The following is a 22427-nucleotide window of genomic DNA, read 5'->3' on the forward strand; positions in this document are numbered from 1 at the left end:
ATCTTGCCAAGAGATCTGCCACCCTGCCTCCATCAAGCCCCAGACAGATAGACAAGAGCTTAAGACCGATCGCAACATGGCTTGGGGTAAATCTGGCTCGCGTCAGCCCTCCACCTTGGGGTAGGTCGGCCTCCTCTCCATAATGCTCCCCGACCCCGATTCCGCAGCGGAGCAGCAAGAAGAAGAGAAAGGCAAAGAAGAGAAAAGACAAGAACGAATTCAGCTAACTCGTGTCGCCCTGTGTGCAACAGCCAGCTCGTCCCTCTCCTCATCGTTCTCGTCATCCTTGGGGCCATCGCCTGGGTCGGCTACCAGATCTATCTCTCCGTTGCTCAGATACAGGCCCAGGCCACCAAGAAGATGGGCAAGAAAAACGTCGTCTTCACCAAGGACGGCGTCCGCGTCGGCGTCAAGCACGTCGAGAATGAGCAGTACGTCGACAAGACCCAGAGCTGGGTCGTCAAGGCCTGGAACCTAGCCGACAATGGCGGCGCCAAGACCCCTACCGACGTCAAGAAGAGAAAGTGAGCCACCGGTCCGTGCCCGAGACCGGCTCTCAGGAGGCTAGCCAGCTCTTGACTCAGTTAGGTGCTGTCTGCGAGATGGGAACATGCCCACCATTTGGATCCAGAGGAACACCAGGAGGAGTGTTACGTATGACTTTGATGAAGCAGCTTTGACGAGATACCCTACCAAGCAAGGATTTACAAGGAGATAAAGAATCACGGGAGCACTTCGTCGTCCACGGCGACGGCGCAGCAATGAACATGAAGACAGGGAAGGGGGGTATTATATAGTATTAGCCACCATGAGGTGGCGGCAAAACGCCCGTGTAACCAGTTATCCCATCGCCAGACTTGAGATCCTAGTCGACTTGTGTGTGCGGTGCTACGGCAGCCAATCCTTTGGAGGCGTCCACACTACAGACACAGCACAAAGGGCGCCGACGAAATTGCCGTGCCCCGGTGACGGCACGCAGCCATCCCGCGAGATTCGCAGCTCACGGATGATGGCGCAACAGGCCTGTTCTACTCAAGATTCCGCGTCCCCGGGGCTTTCCTTTTGCTGCAGTGGTTGCAGAGGCTTGTTGGCTGTAGGCGAGGCGGAGCGCGACTTGCGGCTCGAGGCCAGTTTCACAAAGTCGCCCGACATGCCGTTGGGCTGCGCCATCATGCCATCTCGCCGGATGAGCATGGAAGGGATGCGGATCTTGATCTGGTCAGGGGCGGCGTGTCAGCATGTTTTCCAGATGGCGCGAGAGAGAGAGGAGGGGTGGCGGGGGTTGGGGGTTGGTTCCCAGCCGTGGCTCATGCTTACCCCTGAGAGCAGGCCGGCGTAGCGGACACCGAGCTCGTTGGCAATGTACTTGAGCCTGCCAGTGCACCACGCGCGCTGTGCGTCCGTGGCGTAGTCTTGCCCGTTGATGCACATCAGAGGCCATGTGAGGAAGTAGCCGGCCAGGCCCTTCATACAATCCTCTTCTCCACAGGCAAATCCGGAGAGGTCGTGCTTCTGCTGGATCTCGGGCCTCTTGAGGTGCCAGCCCAGATGGAAGGGCACCGACGCGATGATATCTGTGATTGTGTCAACGCATGACCTGGCTGCCGTCGCGTACTCGGGTGTCGTCCGGTAGTCGACGGGTGCGCAGACCCAGGCGGCGCAGCGCACGAGCACCGACGCCAGGATCAGGCGCGACGTGCGCACCATGTTGTAGACGCTCGCCATGTAGAGGTCCGGATACAGGTCGACCCTGCCCGGGAACACCTCTGCCTTCTCGTAGTCGCCGTTGGGGACGTGGTCTTCCCACCCTACCGTCTTGAACCGCCATAGGTCGGGCAGGTTGCTCATCCAGTTGACACACTCTTGGTCCACAGTCTGCACCCTGCGGATCATGTCGAGCATGAGCTCGACGTTCTCGGGGGTCCTCTGCGCCGCGGTCATGAGTCGCGTGACTTCTGCCCGGATCTCGGCCACCTTGATGCACAGTCGCTGGCAGCGCCCGGCGACCTCGACATGGACGGCGTCCGTGAGCCACCACTCCACGCCCATGGTCGGCGCTTTGCTCGAGGCGAGTGTTTGGATGATCTGGGTTCGAGGCAATCAGCAGGGGCTCGACAGAACCGGCGGTTCGGGCTCACTCACCATTTGCGTGCGGACCGCGATAAAGAGCAAGAGCCCGGTCTTGGTTCGCAGCTGCTCCCGGCCGCGGCTCTTGACGAGCTGCACGGCTCCTTCAGTGTGGGATCCCCAGGCGAACAGGCCCATCTGCTTCGCTGTGATGCTCTTTGAGCTCTGTCAGTTCCCGTCTTCGACCTCGTTTGCAAAGAGGGGAGGGGCGGGTCCGGGCATCCTACCTCGAAGAGACCGAGCAGCAGCACCGCGGCCAAGACGCCGTCGTCTTTGGACAAGACCGGGTCCTTGATCGCTGCGTGGGTTGCGCTGAGCGCCTTGACGTACTCGCCGAGAGCTTTGCCTTCAAAGTCGAAAGCCTCGGACGCCACACGGTTCCCGAGCGACGCAATGGCACAGGCATTGAAGGCGCGGTGGACAGGGCTGTCCACTGGCTGCTGCTTCAAAAGTGGTATCAGGTAGTCCATGAAGCCCCGCGTGCTTCCCTGGCGCGGCACCAGGACAAAGTTGGCGACGAAATGGCACGCGGCCAGCTCCTCTGGGTGCTGGCCCAAGACGGGGATTATGCCGGCTTGCTCGAACGAGAGGCCCGGGCCGCCGCCTTCGGTTGATGAGCGACGCGCTGTATCGGCAGCCGGCGCTGTTGGATATGACGAGTGAGGTTTAGACGCCGAGGGTTTCCTGCTGGCCTTTTGCGCCCGGCGCTCCGTCGCCTGCGTTTCGTTCCTAAAGACGAGGTCGAATTCATCCTTGTACCCGGGGCACTGCCGCCGTGATTTCGCACACTGCTTGCAAGTCGGCTTGGTCTCGTCGCACTATGACCGAGAGGGTGAGCGATCGAGCCTCGTGCGGGATCCGGGGCAGGAAAGAGTGCTTACCTTGATCCGACGAGTCCTGCACATCTGGCAGCCCCGCGAGGGTTTCCCACAGTAGACCATGATGGGCACCGGGCTCGTATGCGAAGAACCCGGGCAAGGACCGCGCAGAGACGGCCCACAGCGGCGGAAGATCTGCCCTTGCCTAATATCGCCCTGCGAAGTGCCCGTTCCGTTCTGTGTTGAAACGGAGAAGCGCAACCAGTCAAAAAGGCCCAGAAGGAACAGTCGCTCGACGCTGAAACTCGAGTCAGTAATCGCGACTCGATACAGTTTGTGGAATTGGATTCGGCTACCTATCAATCGCAACAAGTAGTTGAGGTTTGGGGGGGGGCCGGGCAGGTCATGCTTCCGGGGAGAGAGCTTGAGTCGGGCTGGGCGGAGACGCTAGGTACGCAGCTATCCCACCCGGGTGCCAGGTTTGTGCTGAGGACAGGGGAGGGTAACAGTGGAGGGTGGAGAGGTCTCACTTCGTGACTTCGAGACGACCTCAGTATGTACCGCACAGTTGGCCGAAGTTTCATCAAGAGATACCTCAATGTTAACAGTGCACACCCTTGCTCTGGAACCCGCGGTCTCGCAAGGGTTATCCAACTACCTTTGAACCAATGCATTCGATGGAACCTCAAGTCCTTCTGTTAACAGCCCGTCGACTAGGTAGTTAATGCGGACCATCGCTTCGTATCTCAAAGGCAAACACGCACGCCCCCGAGCACAGCGTTTAGGCCACCTCTTGGCAGCGACTGTGACGAAATGATGAGACGCCTCCTCTTTGGCTCTTGAGCAAGCAAAAAGAAAAGGGAAAAAAGTAAAAAAGGTAAGGCGATCCCCCGCCCCCCTTGTTCAACCTCGCAGCAGCAGGGGTGCGAGACTGTTTCGGAACCGCACGCATATGCCGTGGTCCCATTGGGCTCCATGCCGAAGAGGGCGAACGAAGAAACTCTATCTCGACAGGTCCGTGGTCGGGCGGGTAGGCGGCATGTCCAGCACGGTCAGGAGATTGGTGTCCTGTAGAACGGGATCAAGGCTTTTGGGCCCAAACGAGTACGACGTTGTACAATTGACGACTGGGTCAATGCAACAGCTAGCACCCTGTGATGTAGAGATCTGCAGGCCCAGCCTAGTTGGGGAAAAGGAAAGAGGAGAGGAAAGAGAAAGGCGGTTCTCAGTGCGTCTTGCATCGAGTGGTGGTTATCGTGGTATTTCCGGCTTCCTGACCGTAGTCCTTGGTCAGTCTTCGGTGTTCAATCGAATCTTGAATTCATGACATCCTCAAGTTCAGGACCAAGAGCAAGTGAGGGCATCTCACCCCTGTCGACAGAGAGCCAATCTGCATCCGATACCAAAGTACGAGAGATGTTTCAAGAGGTGCTGTTTGCTTTTTTTCGGCTAGTCTGCTCACGAGTACAATAGAATATCCGAAATGAAAACTCTAAAACAAGAGAAGAAATCAAAAGAGCAAGAGGGTGAAAAAAACAAAGAAAAGGAAAAAGGAATGTCTACCCCCAGCATCACCACCAGCGCCGACATGGCTTCCAGACCATATCCGAGAGGGAAGGATGGACATGGCTACCTAGGTAGACTAGGTAGGTAGTTACCTCGATTGAGGTGCAGCCTCGAAAACGTTCCCTACAAGACCGCTAGTTATCACATCACTGTGAAGATGGATGATTGAGCCGTGGAGATACCAAAGGAAGCTCGACAGCGAGCCCTAGGACTACGCTGAAGGGAACATCGTGAGATGGCTGTCAAGACCCAAGAGTTCTATATCTTGGATTCTTTAATCTTTAATATACACCCGGTAACAAAACCACCGTTGCCAAATCCCCTCCAGCCATTGTTTTAATCACAAGTGTGCTTTACCCAGCCCCTGGTGTATCATTTACGGGATTTTGTTGATTGTTGATTGTCGACTTGTAAGCAGCGGCAGCTTGACTAGGAAAGCGTGCGTGCGATATCTTGCTTACATACTATTTCTTTCCCAAGGAGCCCTCACAAGAAAGGGTTCACATGCAATATCATATGCCAACGACGGTGAACAAACCAAAGGACGAGCGTTGGTTGTCGGTTGTCGCAAATGCCTTTTTCAATACGCCGAAGAGTCAAGCAATCAACTCTCAAGTTAAGGAGCGCCAACAAAACCATTACCAGGACCATTTTTGTCACGCTCTGCGTCGCCTCAATTCATATCTATATATCGCTGTAGCCCTCAAGTCCATAGACCATCAAGGAGACCGAGTCCTCTTCTCTAGTTCAACCACCACAAAATACACTCCCGCTGGCCCGGTATGCCTTCCCACGCAATAGCGCCCGCGGCGAGCTCACTGCCCGGTATTAAACAGGCCCGCTACTCCTTCTAGATCAGGGCTCTGCCTCGTAGCGGCGGCGGACGGACCGCCTGCCTCCCCAGAGCCGAAACCCGCCGCACCACTAGGCGTAGGGCCCGGAGCAGTCATGAACGCCTGGGCCATCTTGCTGCGCGATGTCTTCTTCGCCGACCGCCCGGCCTCCCCTTTGAAGCCGTTGGTCTTGCTCAGCCTGCCCTGTTCCGAGATGCTCACGCCCTTGAGATCTTTGAGGAGGTCCAGTACGATGGCACGTTGTTGGCGTGTGTGCAGTCCTGGCCGGCCGACATACTCGATGGTCTGCCGGACGTCTTCGGGCTTGATAGTGGGCAGGGAGAGCAGGACGCTGGCCGGTGTGGTGGACAAGGGCGCATAGTAGACCAGGATGAATGCAATCAGAGACCCGAGCTCTTTCTGCAGGTCGACAAAATAGGGCTCGTGGAGCGACTCGATGCAGGCCTTGAGGACGTCGGACGAGATGAACTCGCGGATGGCACTGGCCGTCTCGGCAGGGATGGGAAACCCGTCCAGCGGCTCGAGGGGGCGCGCACTGCCAGAGACGGGCTGGTCCGAGGGTGGGTTGCCGGCCGTCGCCGCGCCGCCGGTGAATTCGGGCACGATGGACCGGAAGACGCGAAGGACGACGCCACAGCACCGCCCGTCGTGCATGCTGATGGCGTGCATGAGGAAGACCAAGAGCGGCTCGACGATCGAGGACTGCATCAGACAAAACTTGCGCAGCGACGGATGCCTGCCCGATGCTGGTTCGGCGGGAGGATCTGCACACACGTGGTTAGCGGCCAAGACGCTGTGGCGGGGCGGGGGTCGGGTCTCACTCGTCCTTGCCGGGTCTAGAAAGTCGGCGACCATGACGACGGCGGTATACGTGAGCTGTCGCAGGATGCTCTCGGCCTTCATCTCCTCCGTCAGGGCCTCACCGTCCGATTGCACACCTTGCTGCCGGTCGAGCTTGTCCCATTCCGACTTGATCTTGGAGTCCATTTGCTGGAAGCAGGTGGCCAGCAGGGGCGGCAGGAAGTGGTCTCGAAGGGCGACGGGACAGTGGTCAACAAGGTAGCGGACCAAATTGAGGAGGTTGATGATCTGGTGTGCCGACAGGCAGAATGAGTCCGCAAACAATGCGTGCGCCAGGGGCCCCGGCAGCTCGTTGAAGCCGTAAAAGTGCACGTCAAGCCGGCTCATGCAGTACAGCACGGCGTAGCACGTCTCGCGCACGAAACGCACCGTCCCGCGGATCGTCGAGGCCAAGCCCTCGAGGGTGCCCTTCTTGTCCAGGACGCGGGCGTAAAAATCATCTTTGCTGCCCTCGGAGATGCCCGCCTGCCAGAACCTATCTGTCAGTACCTGGCCTACGACGGCGTGCATGTCCGCCGGTAGGAGAGTCCAGTTGGCAGGGTTGTGCGTAGCGTGGGCGTGGCTTGGGAACTAGGTCAGCCAAGGCATGTATGTCTTCGTGTTCACACGGCGCGATCGTACCTGAGGAATTGCAAGAGCTGTGGCAGAATGTCCGCAAACGCGTCGCGCCAGAGCTCACAGGACGCGAGGTAAGGCGACGAGTCCTTGTCGAGCTTCTCGACGGAATAGGTCAGAAATGACTTGGTCGCACGAAGCGGCAGGAGCTGTGCAGGGAGTCAGTGCGCGCTCGGGGTTGCGGGATAAGTGGATCGGTGGTCACGGAGGGCGCCGTGGGCACTCACAGTCTGTCGCTCTTCGAGCTCGCTCTGCAGGGCGAGGCCCTCGCCGTCGAGCTCAACCGAGCCCCAGTCGGCAATCTTGTGGATGCGTTTCCGAGCCAGATACGACTGCGCCCGGTCGAGGGCCATCAGACCGCAGAACCCTCCGTAGGAGGCTAGCTGGCGCTTGAACTCTTCGTTCTTCCACTGAGCCACAACCGGATCGACGAAAGAGTGCAGCCGCCGTAGCCTGTCGCCCTCTTCCATCCGACTCGCCCGGTGCACGATGATGAAGAGGAAACTCTGATAGGCAATCTTACGCTTGCTGTCGAGGGTGCCAGAAGCAATCATGTCGTTGACCTTGGCCTCGAGTTGGTCGTACACGTCGAGGAGGTGGTCGGGCATCTTGGACGCAAGCCGCTGCAGCTCCACCATGCTCTCCGACTGCAGGTCTTTGATGGCGTCGTTGAAGAGCTTGTGCTCGGGTTGCGGGGCGGGCCACGTGAGGAGGATGTGCTCGAGGACCTTAAGCATGAAGCCCGCGTTCCTGTCCAGCGCCGTCGTGGAGAAGGCGACGAGGAGCTGCAGGATCCGCTTCCTGATAGCGGGGTCCTCGACGGGCATATCGAGCAGCCGGTTGCACCACGACTCAAAGTCAGCCTCCATCTTGCTCTTCTGGTCGACATCCGGCCCGGCCTCCCGGTTCATAGAAGCCTTCCAGCGAGCGAAGCCCTTGAGGGCTGACTCGATCACGGTAAACTGGGCGTCGACACGCAGGGCGGGCATCGAGTTCTTGTTGTAGCGCGCGACGTCGAGCGGAGGCTGGCCATCGTATAGGTGCTCGAGGACGTGATCTGCCTGGCCTAGTATGTGGCGGGTCGCGTCCACAAGCTTGAGCTGCACCACGCTCTCGATCACCTGCGAGCTGTATCGACGGTAATTGCCGAGGAAGGCATGGCGCTCTGGAATGGTATCGGTGTCCTCAAAGAGGAGAAGGTAGGTCGGGTCCTGCGTGTCCTCGGGCAGGCTCTCGTAGCGGATTAGCCTGGCGCTGCACACTTCCAACAGCGGGCCGATCAGGGGCGTGTCGGCGATGGACGAGCCCAGGGCGCGGTTGCTCAGGAACCGGGTCCAGGTGACCAGGACGGGTATCGAGACGACCAGGCTCTGGCTCTGCACCACCCTCAACAAGAGCTCCAAGAACCTGGGGACCTCCAGGTTGGCGGGCAAGCTGGAGAACTTGCGCTCCAGATAATTGCCGAGACAAGACATCATCTAGCAACACGTCAGCGGCCTTCCTCATCCTCCCATCTTCTGGATCGGGGGTCGGAGAGTTTCGGCATACCTCGGAGAATTTCTTTGCAAACTGGTACTTGTCGTCGTCTATGTCTTCGGCGTCGACGGTAGACCATTCGAACAGTCTTGTACAGAGGTCGATGAACTCGGGGTCGTACATGGGCACGACGAGGTCGGTGAACTCCTCGTCGGTAAAATTACTGCGCGAGTACAGCGCATGGAGAGCCTCTAGAGATGCCTGGATCGCGGTTAGTGACGGGGGATGGCCTGCGTAGGTGCCAAAGGTGAATGTGTCTGCAGCGCCGGTAGCGAGCTTACCTTTTGCACGGCTACGTGCGGCGCCGCCAGCGCCCGGCACATGAGCGGTACGCAGCGTGAAGCAACGATGGCCTTGGGTATGGCCCAGGGCATGAGGGAGTAGATGACCGACAGTGATTTGAGGGCGCACGACCGCACGTCGTCGTTTGTTTGCACGTCGCCGTCGAGGCAGTCGCCCAGCAGACGCGAGACGCGATCGAGCCAGCCATCGTCGTTGAAGCGCACATTCGGGCCCAGCTGGCGGTTGGGGAATGCCTCGCTCAGGACGGCGGACGGCGTGAAGATGTCCACGCAGGCCTTGCTCAGCACGCCTTCCCGGAGCGCGACGACGGCGTCGTCGCCGGTGAAGACCTCGTCGGAGAGCATCTCCAACACGGAGAGCACCAGTTCCTTATGCACGAGCGAGCCGGGCAGCTGCCAGAGCTGCATCAGAAGCTTGTCCATGTCCATCCACTCGGCCGCCCAGCAGCGTTTGGCCACTTCGACCCATAACAGGCCAACCTTGGTCCTGAGGAAGAGCGGATCGTCCCTCGAGACGTTCTCGGCCAGCTGCAACACCCATCTGCGCAGCAGCACGACCTGGTCCTCGGTGTACCCCGCCCACTTGTGTTTGATCGCATCCTCTAGCAGCGACAGGCCGTAGTGGCGTATGATGGGCGAGTTTGCCGGGGCAGAGGCGAGCTCGAAGCCGATGGACGGCGCTTGGCTCGTCGTCTTGACCTCCTCCAAGAAGATCTGGGCGTCTTTCCGGTCCTGGTTCGTCGACTGCGGGTTATATATAAGCTCCAATGCGTCGTATATCCTCGCCGTGGTCGCGCCATCGCCCAGGCTGCTCGAGGGGGGGCCGGCCAAGGCCCGACCGCCAGCGCCGTCGGATGTCACCGCGGCCATCTACAGAGTCCCCCCCTTTTGGTCCTGGTGCAGCCGGCGTCGAACGGGAGCAGAGGCCTGTCGGCGTGCAAACGTCACTTGCAGGCAATGGTGTAATCGGCTGCAGTGTGGCTACTGCGCCATTCGACCGGGCGTAGTCGTCGAGAGCTCTAGAATGATCTTGAGAAGCGTCGAGACTGAGGGCCGGTGGGGAGACGGGGAGGGATCGCTGGGCCGGTCGGTGTACTGCGGTTTTTCTCTTTGAAGCCGATGCCAAGGGGATATTTCTCGCGGGTCTGCCCTTGCGCCACGGTGAGATTCCAAGCAGGAAAGGATGCGAGGTATTGGATGTCTCGGAGGGCGACTCTGTGGCTGTCCTGCAGGGGGAAGCACTCTGAGAGTGGTTGATTCAAGCACGCGCGCCAGTGTGTGTCTTTTGGGCGCGATGCAAGTTGCGGCGTCGGGTGACCCAGGCATGAGCGGGGCACTTGAGGTGCCTACCTTAGCTTAGGTAGGCTGTAGCGTAGGTAGGTACCTCCTGTTGATAACTTGGAACAATTGGGTCGATCCACATTCAAGTACAATGGAACTCTATGGCCTTGCCTCCCTCCCTCCTTACCAATGAAGCTAGGTGCCTTACTTACCTCCTAGGTATTACGGGGCTCGATGCTTAGTGGCTTCACTGGCTGGATGGGTACCTACCTACCTACCTACCTAGGTAGGTATATGGTAAGGAGGTACCACCTCGTCCTGTTGCGGCTCTCAAGCTCCAGCTCCTCCTCCACAGGAGGCTACAATCCATGGAAAATACCTACATCATCATGGATCCATTGACAGTGCCACATACTTTGCTCTGCTGGCGCGGATCGAGGCCGAGAGTAGCCGATGCTAACGAGTTTCTTTCAACGAGATAACAATACACAAAGCGCAGCAACCACTTGTCACTCTTAGCGGTCAGCGCATGAGTCTTGCAAGACAGTCCCACGCGTCTGGGACCCCGTCCTTGTTTCTGCTTCACACGGGTCCAATCACACAAGGGAGAGTATGAAATCAAAATGCTGTGGCTTCTATACAGTCTACCGGACGCCGCCGTGCCTGTGGTTCATGTGTGCCTGTTGGAACTGGTACATGAGTCCCAATACACCGACTTCCGTGTTCTCCCCCTTGACTTCGCTATTCTCCCGCGATAGCGTCTTGGTGGGTGACGTCTGCCATGTGGACTCGTCCAAGTCTCCGTCGCCTTCGGGGGGTTGCTGTACGGCAGCACGACGGAAGCGATCCGCGCCCTCGAGGCCGTCCTCGAGCGACTCTTCGATGATGTCCCGGTCACCATGGTAGCCTGCGCGTTTCGGGCGCTGCCTCTGGGCGCTGCGGGAGCCAAAAGTCGAAGCGGCCGGCTGATGATGCGGATCCAAGAGGATCGACGCTACGGGAGACTGTTGCGAGCCAGTGGGGCCGAATCGCGGCGTGCGCGCGTTCTGCGATGCCGGCGCTCGACTGCGCCCTGCCCGTGAGTGGTGCATGTCTGTCGCCAGCGTCGGGGAGCCAAGGCCCGGGAAGGAGGGCGGCGGATTGAACTGGTGTCTTGCCCCGGGGGGCAGGTGGCCGGGTATGCCCGTCTTCGGATTGATGACGTAGTTGTCCAGGAATCCGTAGTAGGAGGCGGCCATCTTGCCGTGCTTGGTCGAATAGTACTCCTCGCGGACGTCGGCTCCCGCGACCGCTTGGTTCGTCTGGCCCACGCCTTTCTTAAAGTCGAAGACGGCAAATGAGCACACGTAGCCGAGGCCGTCCACGTGGACTGTGAACTCGCGGAAGAAGTCGACGATCTGGTCTGTCGAGTTGGGCAGGGTCGTGAAGAGGATCAGAGGTGTGATCAGGATGCTGAGGATCTCCTCGAGAAAGATGACCAGCTTGATCTTGTAGAGCTCGGAGAAGTCCTTCTTCACGTCGAAACTATGCAGCCGGCCCTGCCAGTGGTCCGGCTGGAAGTGGGTGTATTCAATCACGTTGCGCAGGGCGTATTCCGGGTCGAACACGCTGTTGTCGTCGGTGATGCTGCCCCGGGCAGCGGCCCAGATCCCTCCAAAGATGCCGAGGTAGAACAGCACGGTCCGGTCTTTGGTGATTTCAAAGATGAAAAAGTTGTCCGGGTCGAATAAGGAGCCTATGGCCAGGACCGCAACAATGGCACCCGCAATAAAGGCAACCGTCTTGGCCACCTGCTCGGTCTTGACCTTGGGGAACTGATCTATGTAGCGTGTCGCAAATGGGTACGACATGTTGAGTCTCTCGCGAAAAAGATGTTGAAGCTCGTTGAATTCTCGAAATTTCCATTCGGCAAGGGGCGTGTAGCTCCGGGCCGACAGTGCCGACGGATTTCTTTGGTATTCGTTGTAATACGTTAGGAAATAGACGATGATGAGGTAGCACGCCAGGAACGGGGCCAGCACGAGGTTCATAAGCCCTGCGAACTTGAACCTCGCCTTGAGCTTCTGGCTTAACTGTCCACGGCGACCCGACTTGAGGAACTCTGGGTTGACCTGGCCGCGCTCGTCAAAGACAAAGTCTAGGACGCCAAACATGAGCGTCCACTCCAGGGTGCGGGTGAGCAGCTGCTTCTTGCGCAGAAAAGGCAGGGGGATGCTTAGGTCGAGAATATCCTTGTTGAACAGGGCGATCAAGTAGTTTTCACGCCTCATCAGCCTGTTGGCAATGTCATGGGCGTCAAGTCTCTCCTTTGACTGGCTCCCAATCCATTCCCGTTGGAGGCGCGTCATGTTGCTCGCCGTCTTGGGGTTGGCATCTCGCAACGCCATGACGCGGACGACGACATCCTGCCAGGAGACTGTCTGCATGTCATGCTCGGGGATGTTGAGCAGGTGCACGTAAAAGTCACGCAGGTTCAGCAGACGACGGATGTCGAGCAGGTTCTGGATGGACTTCCAGATAAAGTAGAATGCAAAGACCCAGAGTCCCAGGTTCCACATGGTGGACATCCTGTTCATACATCGCGGTACGAGGACCTGTTCCAGCCTGGTGCTGCCACGAAAGCGCGTATAGTCCACACACTGCGTGAGGAAGGTCAGGAAGACGGCGACGAAAGTGACGTTTCTAGTAGTGTGGCGTCAGCAGTCAACTTACGCACATGCGTCAGGGGAGTGCGCAGCTAGAGGGAAGCTTACACAAGGTGGAGAGCCCGTTCCATCAAGATGCACCAGATTCCGCAGCCGAGATAGTAGTCATAGACGTCTTTGATGAAATTATCGAGGTTTGAGACATTAACCCATCGCCACATGGCCTTCTCCCTCGGACTCCCCGATACAGAACGCGACATGAGGGAGCGAGGGTGGCCGCCTCCGGTCCGTGAGGAAGGAGCCATTTCATCTTGGTGCAACCTCTGCTGGGCCTGTGTGGATTCCCATTGCGCACGCGCTCTGCGTGTCGAAGGGCCTGGAAGAGGTTGTGTTGCCGGCGATGCGGGCCGTCGTTCTCGGTGGTGGTGCCGCTGCGGACCGGCATGACTTTCGGCTACATTGGGTTCAACTAGCAGTGACCCCGGGACGTCGTTGTCTGCATCCTCGTCCCCTCCCAGCCACTTCGTGCCCGAATGTCGCTCGGGTCGGGCTGCGCGATCCCCGACGTCTTCTCGTATCACGCTTTCGTTGGCCGTAACCTGACTGCCATCGAGCCCCAAGCCCTGGGCGTGGTCGAGGTCATAGTCGTGAAATTGGTGGCTGAGGTTGTCCTCGTCCAGAGCAAGCCCCGCCCGCTCTTCTGTGTCGAGAGCGTCGTCTCGCGCCCTCAAGTCTTCGTAAAAGGACCTGCCTCGCCCCGAGGCCACAAAGCGCGAAAACATGTTGGATGCCATGACGGCCGATGTGTGGACGGAGATGATTTCGGGAAGGGCGGCGCTGTCCGCCAGGATGATGCAGTTAAATGGCGGTCATTGCCCAAGGTCGGACTACCAACACCGCCCATTCACATCAGGAGTTGAGAAGGGAGACGGCACGGAAAGTTGCAGAGACCGTGCTACAGCGGGAGAAGGTTTCTGACTGTCGACGTGTTGATAGTTCGTCCAGTCAGGTGCAGTCCGTGATCAGGTGGGCGGGATCGTGGTCGTGTTTGTGTCTGTCTATGAGGGAGGCGCACATGCCAAAGGGAGCCATGCAGCGTTGAGGGCAGATGACACAATCAGCGTGTCCCATGGGCAGGCAGGCAGCTATGGGCGGTGAGCATGTTTTTGGCCGGCTTTATTATAACTACACCCCTGTAGCCGCCCACAGTGGAGTACCTATACCTACTGGTGCTCGTCATTCGGGTTTGGCGGTGACGGTGAATGGGCCCCTCTCTGTGCTGGGGCTACTTGTCTGTTTGCGGTGGAGATGAGGTATCGAGCACGAAATGAGCATAGGTTCATCGCATATTGAGCTGGATAGCGCCCCTTCAGTCGACTCAGCAAAACAAGCCAGTATTCTCGCACAGGTCGTATAGGATCTTAAATTTCTTTTTGTCTTCTCTGTCTGATTCCTTGCCTTTTCTCTTCTTGGCTTATGCTGTGACTGAAGAGGACCCTCTGCCCTCTCTCTCTATTTGCTCTTGGATGCAGACATTCTGAGAGAAGGTGCTGCTCATGGACTTGCCGCCCAAGACAGCAGAGCCGTCCAATCCTTCCTAGAGGCGTCCACGATGTCATCAGCAAGATCGCCACCGGAGCATCCCTCTGTTCACCCTCACGTGGCAGTCGGCGCGGAGCCTCGGTCGCCTCCAATCACTGGGTCATCCATGGCATTGAGAGGTCTGCATCCGCTTTCCTCCAAAGTGAATACCGTGTTGTCTACCTCGTATGCCGACACCGACTTCCGGGACAGTCTTCATTTGCTCGACCAACGCAGCATCCAGAACACCGGAGAGGCCCGTCGCCGCCTCCGTCTGGACCTGCAAAAGGAGGTCATTGAGTGCAATGGAGATATCGTACACGAGTTTGGTCGTGTCTCGGAAGTGAGTGCTCTTCCACACACGGGCGATGCCGCGCGGAATCTGACACTGGTGAGTAGCAACTACAGAGGATAGGCTCGACACTGGAGAGCCTCAATAAGATGTACAGCGAGATGAGATCCAAAGTGGACGTGGCTCACGCCTCGACATCGTCCGTCCTGGGCGAGGCTTCGGCGCTGATGCTTCAACGCCGCCAAGCCGAGGCGAAGCAGCAGCTGTTCAGGTCCTTGCAAACGCAATTCGTGCTGTCAGAAAACGAAGTGGCGTGCCTGTCCATGGCAGCGGAACCAGTAGATGATCGATTCTTCACGACGCTGGCCAAGGCCAAGAAGATTGTCAAGGATTGCGAAATACTATTAGGTTTTGAGAACCAGACACTGGGGCACGACATCTTGGAGAGGGCATCCAAGACGCTCGACCAGGCTTTTCAGAAACTATACAAATGGATTCAGCGCGAATTCCGGACGTTGAACCTGGAGAACCCCCAGTTTGGCGCGCGTATCAGACGGGCGCTTCGTGTGCTGGCAGAGAGGCCGACGCTGTTCCACAACTGCCTCGACTTTTTCGCCGAGGCAAGAGAACATCTGCTCTCCGACTCGTTCTATGTCGCTCTGACCGGATCGTCTACCTCGGGCAGGGAGGAGCAGTCCGTGAAGCCCATCGAGCTCGCCGCTCATGACCCGCTTCGCTATGTTGGCGACATGTTGGCCTGGACCCACTCCGCCGCGGTGAGCGAGAGAGAGGCTCTCGAGGTCCTATTTGTGTCGGAAGGGGGTGAGATTGCCAAAGGGATACAAGCCGGCCGAGACCACGAGATCTGGCGCCTTGTCGACAGCGAGGAAGAGCCCGGGGAACCTGCCTTTGATGCCATCAAGGCCCTAAACGACCTCGTGGATAGGAATGTGTCGGGTGCCGCGCGTATCTTGCGACAGCGCGTGGAGCAGGTCATACAGAGCAACGAGGAAATCATCCTGGCTTACAAACTTGCCAACCTCCTCAACTTCTACCGCGTCACGTTCGTGAAACTCCTTGGCGACCAGTCCGTCCTCGTCGAGTCTCTCTCGAGCCTGGAAGCCGAGGCGCTCCGCCAGTTCCGCTCTTTGATGAGAGACTACATCGCCGCCTTGCAGGGGGACCTTCAGCACACTCCGACCGACCTGGGGTCGCCTGACTTCCTGCAGGAAGCATTGGAACAACTCCATGCCATATTGAAGACATACGATACCTCGCTTACCTCGTCTGCAAGTCGCGAAGTCGATTTTCTTCCCATCCTTGGAGAAGCCTTTGATCCATTTATCCAGGGATGCCACAACATCGCCCGGGATATCGGCCAGCCCGGGAGCTCCATCTTCCTGATCAATTGCCTTCTTGCCGCGAAGGCGGTGCTGCTCCCGTTCGACTTTACGGAGGGGAGAGTCAGGGCGTTGCAAGACGAGATACGGCAAGAATCACAGACGCTTGCTGAGAGTCAGTACCGGTTCTTCCGTGAAGAATCGGGCCTGGATGGCATTTTGACCGAGACGACATCAGTCACGACGTCCAAAGAGGACCTGTCAAGGCTGAAAGCCATCGAGGCACTAGCCCCTGAATCCATGGTGAGAGCAAGCCAAAAGCTAGACGATTTCCTGCCGTCGGCCCTGATGGACGCACTAGAGAATATGAAGCAACTGCAGGACTCGGGTCTGGCCCGGCAGATCACCGAGGATGCGGCGGAGCGATTCTGTGAGGAATTTGAGCACCTAGAAGAAGTCCTCGTCGCTGCGGACGAGGTCAAGCCAGCTGGCATGGAAAGCACAGGAGCAAATATTGACGAGCAGACCACATCATGGAGGTCCTTGTTCCCTAGAACTGGCGGGGAGATCAGGGTGCTCCTGTCATAGAGTCTTGTACGCTCCTGAATCAATACTACAACGTAATATACTCAAATGGCGGGTTTGGCACATTTTCTTACTTGGCTGGGCACTGAGATTAACCTTAAAGACAGCCCTGAACTCCAGTGACGTGGGTACCTCCCAGGCACGTTTTAGAACAGGTTCAGTTGGGTAAGGAGATGGATATGTAGCTGGAAAAGCACCGTAGCCAAGAGCCCCGCTGGCCAGTGGCAGCCCCACCTGGGCTGGGCCATTTGGTGGGATCCAGGATGTGTGCCTGATGTACGTCACTGCTCCTAGGTCTAGTACTGACTGAGCCTGACCTTGCTATTCTTGATCGAACTTAGAGTGCTGCTTCGACTCAGCAAGTCATCGACCGATACATACATCAGCCTGGCTCGCACACGGGACTCGGCGCCTGCTTTCACTACACTTCACTGCACGAGTGTTGCTGTATCAGCAAGCTTTCTGGCTGCCCCTTCAGACACGCCGCCATCTTGTCGCGTCGCAATCCCAGGCCTCCAAGAATCTGCCAGCCCTGGTCGGCCGGAGCCGCTGGTCTACACAGAAGTTCTCGGCCGGCGGGCAGTCCTCCCCAACATACTTGTTCACCCGTGAGCTCGGCCATGTTCCGGAAAGCAGCACGATGCTGCAGGGCAAGGGAAACGCAGCCAACCTACAGGGTACATATGATGAGAGTTACCTAACGTGTTCGAAAGCGGTGTTTTACGAGAGCCAGGTGTGTTATCTATGCCCGCTGACAGTGTCCAATTCCCCGGGACATCGCTTACCCGGGTGTCGCTGGTGTAGGGCAACGAAGATGAAGCAATGCGCTGTTGGAAGGCGGCTCTTGGTGTGATATCTAACAGCCGTGACATTGTCCGCCCCGGCGGCCAGGGTTCGCAGTCCGAAACAGAGAGCGCGTTGACTGACAGCCTGCGGCAACTCGAACTGCAATGCAAAGAACGGATCGACCTGCTAGAAGCACTCAGGCTCTCGCGCGAGGATGGTCCTCGAATACAAAAGACAAACGCGCCTAGTATAGCTGAGCCAAAGGCAGCTGACGCCTCGTCGCCTGGCTGGATCGGCAACGGAACCATACCTGCAATCTCATACACTCAATTGCCTAGGCCTCCCTTGCCACCGCGGCCATCTCTGCAGTCGAGAGCGTCGTCGAAGCACTCCACTGGTATGGGAAGCCTTGTCGATCTTGGTTCCGACGTAGACTCGACTGAGCAGTCCATCCTTCGGCCCGTGGCCGGATCGAGCTCCCAGCCCACCGTCTCACGATCTCCAAGCCCCGACAAGCATACCTTGAGAACGACTTTGCGCACGGGGAAGCTTGGAGAGCGGTTCACCAAACCTAAACGGCGAACGGGCTCCAGGCCGGCGTCGGATGGCCCTGGGGCCAGCAGGGCTGCCGCTCTTGCCTGGAGTGCCTTGGGGTTCAGAGACAGGGCGAGCAAATCCCAGAATACTGAACAGGCTTCCACAACATTGCCCGCGATCAGGACACCGTCCCGCGAGGACCGGGTCGTTCGAGAGCCCGGTTCGTCACGGCTGCAATGGGACAGCCATAGCAGACGGCTTGTGGCATCGCACGAGAGAGACATCGACCCCACGCCAGGCTCCAGGCACAGTCTAGACTCTGCTGTTAACTCGCGGCGATCCCGAGACCATGCCTCGCCCAGCGCGTCTGTGTTGTCTGTCCATGCTGCCGCCAGTGCGCTCGTCAACAACCTACCCACCGAGCCCACCCACTCGGCTCCAGGAAGAACAGGCAAAAATCACATTCCTAGGCACAGAACAGCACCGCCGCCGGAGCAGCCCCTCAAAACGCCGCCCCCAAGGGCTGGGGACGAGAAGGGTACATCAGATGGTGGGATAGCAGAACGTAGCAGCAGTACATCCGACCTGCCGAGTCGAAGGATAGCGGTCAAAGAAGCAACTACGAAAATGGGGGGCAGACACCCGGTGCCTGGGAGACACAGCACGAGCGAAACACCCGCCGGAGCGAGCACCTCGCCGGGCACGGGGAGTGTTCGGGATGCGATGCGCAGAAAGGGAAAGACCAAAGACAAGGGCCTGGAAAGGGATCTGGAATACGAGGCGCTACAGACGTCCGGAGACTCGGATGGGAATGAGAGTGAGAAGGGAGGAAATGCGGGGGGGGGCCGGGAGAGGCGCGCAATTCTGAGAAACTTGCCAGCTGGCATCGACAAGGATGCCGCCAAGCAGATATTGAATGAGATAGTGGTACACGGAGACGAGGTCCACTGGGGCGACGTTGCCGGGCTCGAGGTCGCGAAGGCGGCGCTCAGAGAGGCGGTCGTGTACCCCTTCTTGCGGCCGGATCTGTTCATGGGGCTCAGAGAACCAGCGAGGGGCATGCTTTTGTTCGGGCCTCCGGGCACTGGAAAGACCATGTTGGCACGAGCTGTGGCCACCGAGTCGAAGTCGACGTTCTTCTCCATCTCGGCCAGCAGCCTGACCAGCAAATACCTGGGCGAATCGGAGAAACTGGTCAGAGCCCTTTTCTCGCTGGCAAAGCTCCTGGCACCCAGCATCATCTTCGTGGACGAGATAGACTCGTTGCTCTCGCAGAGATCGTCCTCTGGAGAGCACGAGGCGACAAGAAGGCTCAAGACTGAATTCCTGATCCAGTGGAGCGATCTGCAGAGGGCGGCGGCTGGGCGGGATCTTGCCGACAAGGAACAAGGCGATCCAAACAGAGTGTTGGTCCTAGCGGCAACGAATCTGCCGTGGGCCATTGACGAGGCAGCGCGGAGGCGGTTTGTCAGGCGGCAGTACATTCCTCTGCCGGAGTCGGAGACCCGCCGGACGCAGCTCCAGGCCCTTCTCGGGCACCAGAAGCACAGCTTGACAGAGGAGGATATTGAGAAGCTAGTCAGCTTGACTGACGGTAGGTCACGATGCCCGGCCATGGTTCTTCCTCCTTGCGCACCTGTTACTGACGCCATCTGCAGGGTTCTCAGGCTCAGACATCACAGCACTGGCCAAGGACGCAGCGATGGGTCCATTGCGGTCACTGGGCGAAGCCTTGCTGCACATGACTATGGACGATATTAGAGCCATTGGCTTTGGGGACTTTGTGGCGAGCCTCAGGACCATTCGTCCCAGCGTCAACAAGGCAGGCCTAAAGGAATATGAGGACTGGGCTCGAGAATTTGGAGAGAGGGGTGGCTAAGGCATGATTCAGGCAAGAGGGGAGAGGGGGCGGGAGGCGTTCCCGCAACGTGCTGGGACGACGGAGTAGTGACGTCTTTTCCTCTTGGTGGGTACGAAACTGCGCCATGGATTCTGTCTATAAGCGGTCCTGTATGAAGGCACATCTAGAAATACAAAGACCATCAAGATCTCATTATAAAGTACAATGCCGGTAGGGCAGGATCCCGGCGAAGCCGGACCCCTCCAACGACCATCCGGAAACCACGGAAATCTGGAAGCCAAACTAGCATGCCTTGTTCGTCGACAGCCGGGGCTCAGCACCGACCATTCCGCCTCCGAATCAGTCAACATCATCCGAAGATGTCTTTGCCGCAGCCTCTTGCTGTTGTATTTGGTGTCGCTGGGCTTTCTGCTCGGCAATTTCCCGGCTCCGCGCCTTTCTCTGTGTCCTTTCATGCAGGGCCTGGGCATTCTCCTCGGCCTGCCGCGCTGTTCTCCGCTCCACCTTGGCCTCTCGCGCCTCGACAGCAGCGGCCCAGCGCTCCTCCTCGGTCGGGACAGGCGGACGCTCGTTAATGGGGACTTGTGCGGGCGCGATAATGTGCTTGACAACGTGGCGCTTGTGTTTCGAAGTGCGCCAGCCGGGGGTAATGGCTACGACATCACCAGTGCGCAGGGAGTCGTTGGGGTCGTGGACAAGATACTGCTGGGGTTTGTTGAAGTGCTGCGGACAGGTCGCGGGTTAGCGGGCACGAGTCTGGGACAGAAGCTGAAGGTCAACCAACGGGGAGCGCACCTTCTTGATATCGGCGTGCCACTTTCGCCCACCGACGCGCACCTTGACCGTCTTGGACTGAAGGCCGGCCGATACAACCACGCCATGCAATTCCCTGAACACCTGCTTGGCAGCAGCAACGGCGTGAGTCGCCATGGCCAGATACCCGAATGGCGACCTCAGGTGGTAAAGTGGTAGGGACGAGATGGACTGTGCCCGTGTTCGGCCTGGCAGCTAGGAGCAGGCAGGGTTCCTATCGTTGTCGTTGTTCTTGTTGCTGCTCGCAGTGTCGTACCCTAACATGAGGTGAGAGTCGTCGCTGCGAGGAATCAAATCACATTCATCTTCGATGGGAGGAAATTCACGACCGAGAATAGGAAAATCGGGGCGTACCCACTTTTGAGCCCCAGCTTGGCGTATTGGGCGATGGTCGTGAAATGGGGCCATTGGCACCAACGGGAATGACTAAGCAAACACCATCCATCCCTCTACCGAGTACATTACGGGGTTACGTCGGGGTATCACGACTTAGACGCCCGTCAAGCTGCTCTGGAACCAGAACCACGCGGTTCACTGCAGTGAAGGACAAGCAGACCACCTGGGCAGTCTTTTTCAATCACGCTTGGGTTTTCTAGGCTTGTATTATGCAGCCCTTCAATGTCTGTCTACGCATTGTGAAGTTGGACTGCGAGATAGCAGCAGGGTTAGTATTGGCACCATGGATGGTTCTCGTGAGAGCTTCGCGCCCAAGCAGGGGGCTCATCATCTCTGCCCATGTTCTTCTGCTGCAGTCCAGGTGAGTCTTCCTTGGACTGTGAATCCCACCTGGTTCGAGTCTAGGCCAGCCGACGACTATTAACCAGTGTATCCCCTGGCACTTGGGCGAGGAGGATACGTAATATGGAGCAAGATGGGGCCCGAGTATGAAGGGATCGAGGTATACGGTGTCCAGGACAATGATGACAGGGGGTGGTTCCCTTTGGTGAATTTGGGTGCGTGCATTTTTTTGGAGCGTCTGGCGTTGAGGGTTGACGAGGAGTAACAACGCCGTCTGGTGATCGTGCATCATGGCTTTCGATATGAGGTGGGAATCTGTAAGTAACATGTTCAGCGTATGAGCTTCGGGAGATGTATGACGAGGTCTGGCTAGGATGGGACTGGAGAGTTCCAGTCCCGTGTATTGATAGTTCAGAGAACATAATGCCTTAATATAGTAGACAAACAGATATGTTATTACCCACAGAATAATATGGAGGAGACGTCCGATGGCTACATCATATTCTACTTGTGGTTGGAGGATGTTATCAGCAAGCACGGCTAAAAAAAATGCCAGCTTTACCAGAGAGAGAGAAACCCCGAAGTGATGGGAGCATCTGTGTCCCTTGGCATGCATGCGTGGACATCGACCCTCCTGCGTACTGGTGATGCTGGATAGTCTGTGAAAGACACGCAGCTCTTGTCAGTTTCTAGTCTCTGCACGTCGGCCGTCGTATTGGTGGCATATCCCCTGGGCCCGAAAATACAGGTCAATGACTGGGCAGCTTGCAAGGGCAGGGTTTAGAACATGTAGCTCATTGGGGTGAGAAGCAACAGCAAACTCGTCCGCCCATCAGCCAGGCAGAGTCCAGGGAAGTCGTAGGCTGAGGTGGAGCTCGTCACGACTCACGAGAGAGGTCGACCGTCGCCCGCGTCGTCCACACCTCGTACATGGGTAGTCCAGGCCACTGTTGGGATAGAGGACAGAGAGTCCTGTGGTCACCTCCCGCTCTGTCCTCGACCAACGCGGGGTTGAAAGCACCGAAGGCGACGTCAGTTTCTCCACCCCGATCCCCCCGCACCAGGCCCGGAGTCTCCGTCTCGCGGGCCGAGCACACAACCCCGGGCTGGCCTCCCTATGCTTCCCTTCAGAATTCTTATCTCCTACATACACGCTTATCCTCCCATTCTCATGAAGCTTGGGCCTCGAGGAGGGGCGAGGGCAACAGTAAGTGTGAACTCCGGGGTTCTCCGGCTTTGGGAGGGCATTTTGGCCCGTGTTACAACCCAAATATAGAGTTGTAGTCTCG

At 57.9% G+C, this 22427-nt stretch overlaps 6 protein-coding genes across 6 annotated transcripts; 2 read left to right on the plus strand and 4 right to left on the minus strand.

The window, feature by feature from the left end:
* Nucleotides 1-76: 76 nt before the first annotated feature.
* E0L32_009221 (uncharacterized protein) lies at nucleotides 77-528 on the plus strand (the record flags this gene model as incomplete). The annotated part of the gene is made up of 2 exons (XM_031144162.1): nucleotides 77-120; nucleotides 252-528. The coding sequence occupies 2 exons, from the start codon at nucleotides 77-79 to the stop codon at nucleotides 526-528; spliced, it is 321 nt and encodes a 106-aa protein (XP_030991331.1).
* A 504-nt stretch (nucleotides 529-1032) lies between these two features.
* E0L32_009222 (uncharacterized protein) lies at nucleotides 1033-3068 on the minus strand (the record flags this gene model as incomplete). The annotated part of the gene is made up of 5 exons (XM_031144163.1): nucleotides 1033-1215; nucleotides 1318-2085; nucleotides 2143-2292; nucleotides 2355-2945; nucleotides 3009-3068. 5 exons carry the CDS (start codon nucleotides 3066-3068, stop codon nucleotides 1033-1035), a joined length of 1752 nt encoding a protein of 583 aa, XP_030991332.1.
* A 2258-nt stretch (nucleotides 3069-5326) lies between these two features.
* E0L32_009223 (uncharacterized protein) lies at nucleotides 5327-9549 on the minus strand (the record flags this gene model as incomplete). The annotated part of the gene is made up of 5 exons (XM_031144164.1): nucleotides 5327-6788; nucleotides 6848-6990; nucleotides 7069-8319; nucleotides 8390-8578; nucleotides 8659-9549. 5 exons carry the CDS (start codon nucleotides 9547-9549, stop codon nucleotides 5327-5329), a joined length of 3936 nt encoding a protein of 1311 aa, XP_030991333.1.
* Nucleotides 9550-10604: 1055 nt separating this feature from the next.
* On the minus strand, nucleotides 10605-13399 carry E0L32_009224 (uncharacterized protein; the record flags this gene model as incomplete). Its single annotated transcript, XM_031144165.1, has 2 exons — nucleotides 10605-12642; nucleotides 12714-13399. The coding sequence occupies 2 exons, from the start codon at nucleotides 13397-13399 to the stop codon at nucleotides 10605-10607; spliced, it is 2724 nt and encodes a 907-aa protein (XP_030991334.1).
* An 818-nt stretch (nucleotides 13400-14217) lies between these two features.
* Nucleotides 14218-19605, plus strand: E0L32_009225 (uncharacterized protein; the record flags this gene model as incomplete). Its single annotated transcript, XM_031144167.1, has 6 exons — nucleotides 14218-14529; nucleotides 14586-16357; nucleotides 16589-16679; nucleotides 16882-17136; nucleotides 17208-19320; nucleotides 19385-19605. The coding sequence occupies 6 exons, from the start codon at nucleotides 14218-14220 to the stop codon at nucleotides 19603-19605; spliced, it is 4764 nt and encodes a 1587-aa protein (XP_030991335.1).
* Nucleotides 19606-19926: 321 nt separating this feature from the next.
* Nucleotides 19927-20517, minus strand: E0L32_009226 (uncharacterized protein; the record flags this gene model as incomplete). The annotated part of the gene is made up of 2 exons (XM_031144168.1): nucleotides 19927-20310; nucleotides 20383-20517. The coding sequence occupies 2 exons, from the start codon at nucleotides 20515-20517 to the stop codon at nucleotides 19927-19929; spliced, it is 519 nt and encodes a 172-aa protein (XP_030991336.1).
* Nucleotides 20518-22427: the final 1910 nt, after the last annotated feature.

The sequence above is a fragment of the Thyridium curvatum genome, assembly GCF_004353045.1.
Source record: "Thyridium curvatum strain D216 chromosome Unknown NODE_65_length_251728_cov_83.732616, whole genome shotgun sequence".
NCBI classification, from domain to species: Eukaryota; Fungi; Ascomycota; class Sordariomycetes; order Thyridiales; family Thyridiaceae; genus Thyridium; species Thyridium curvatum.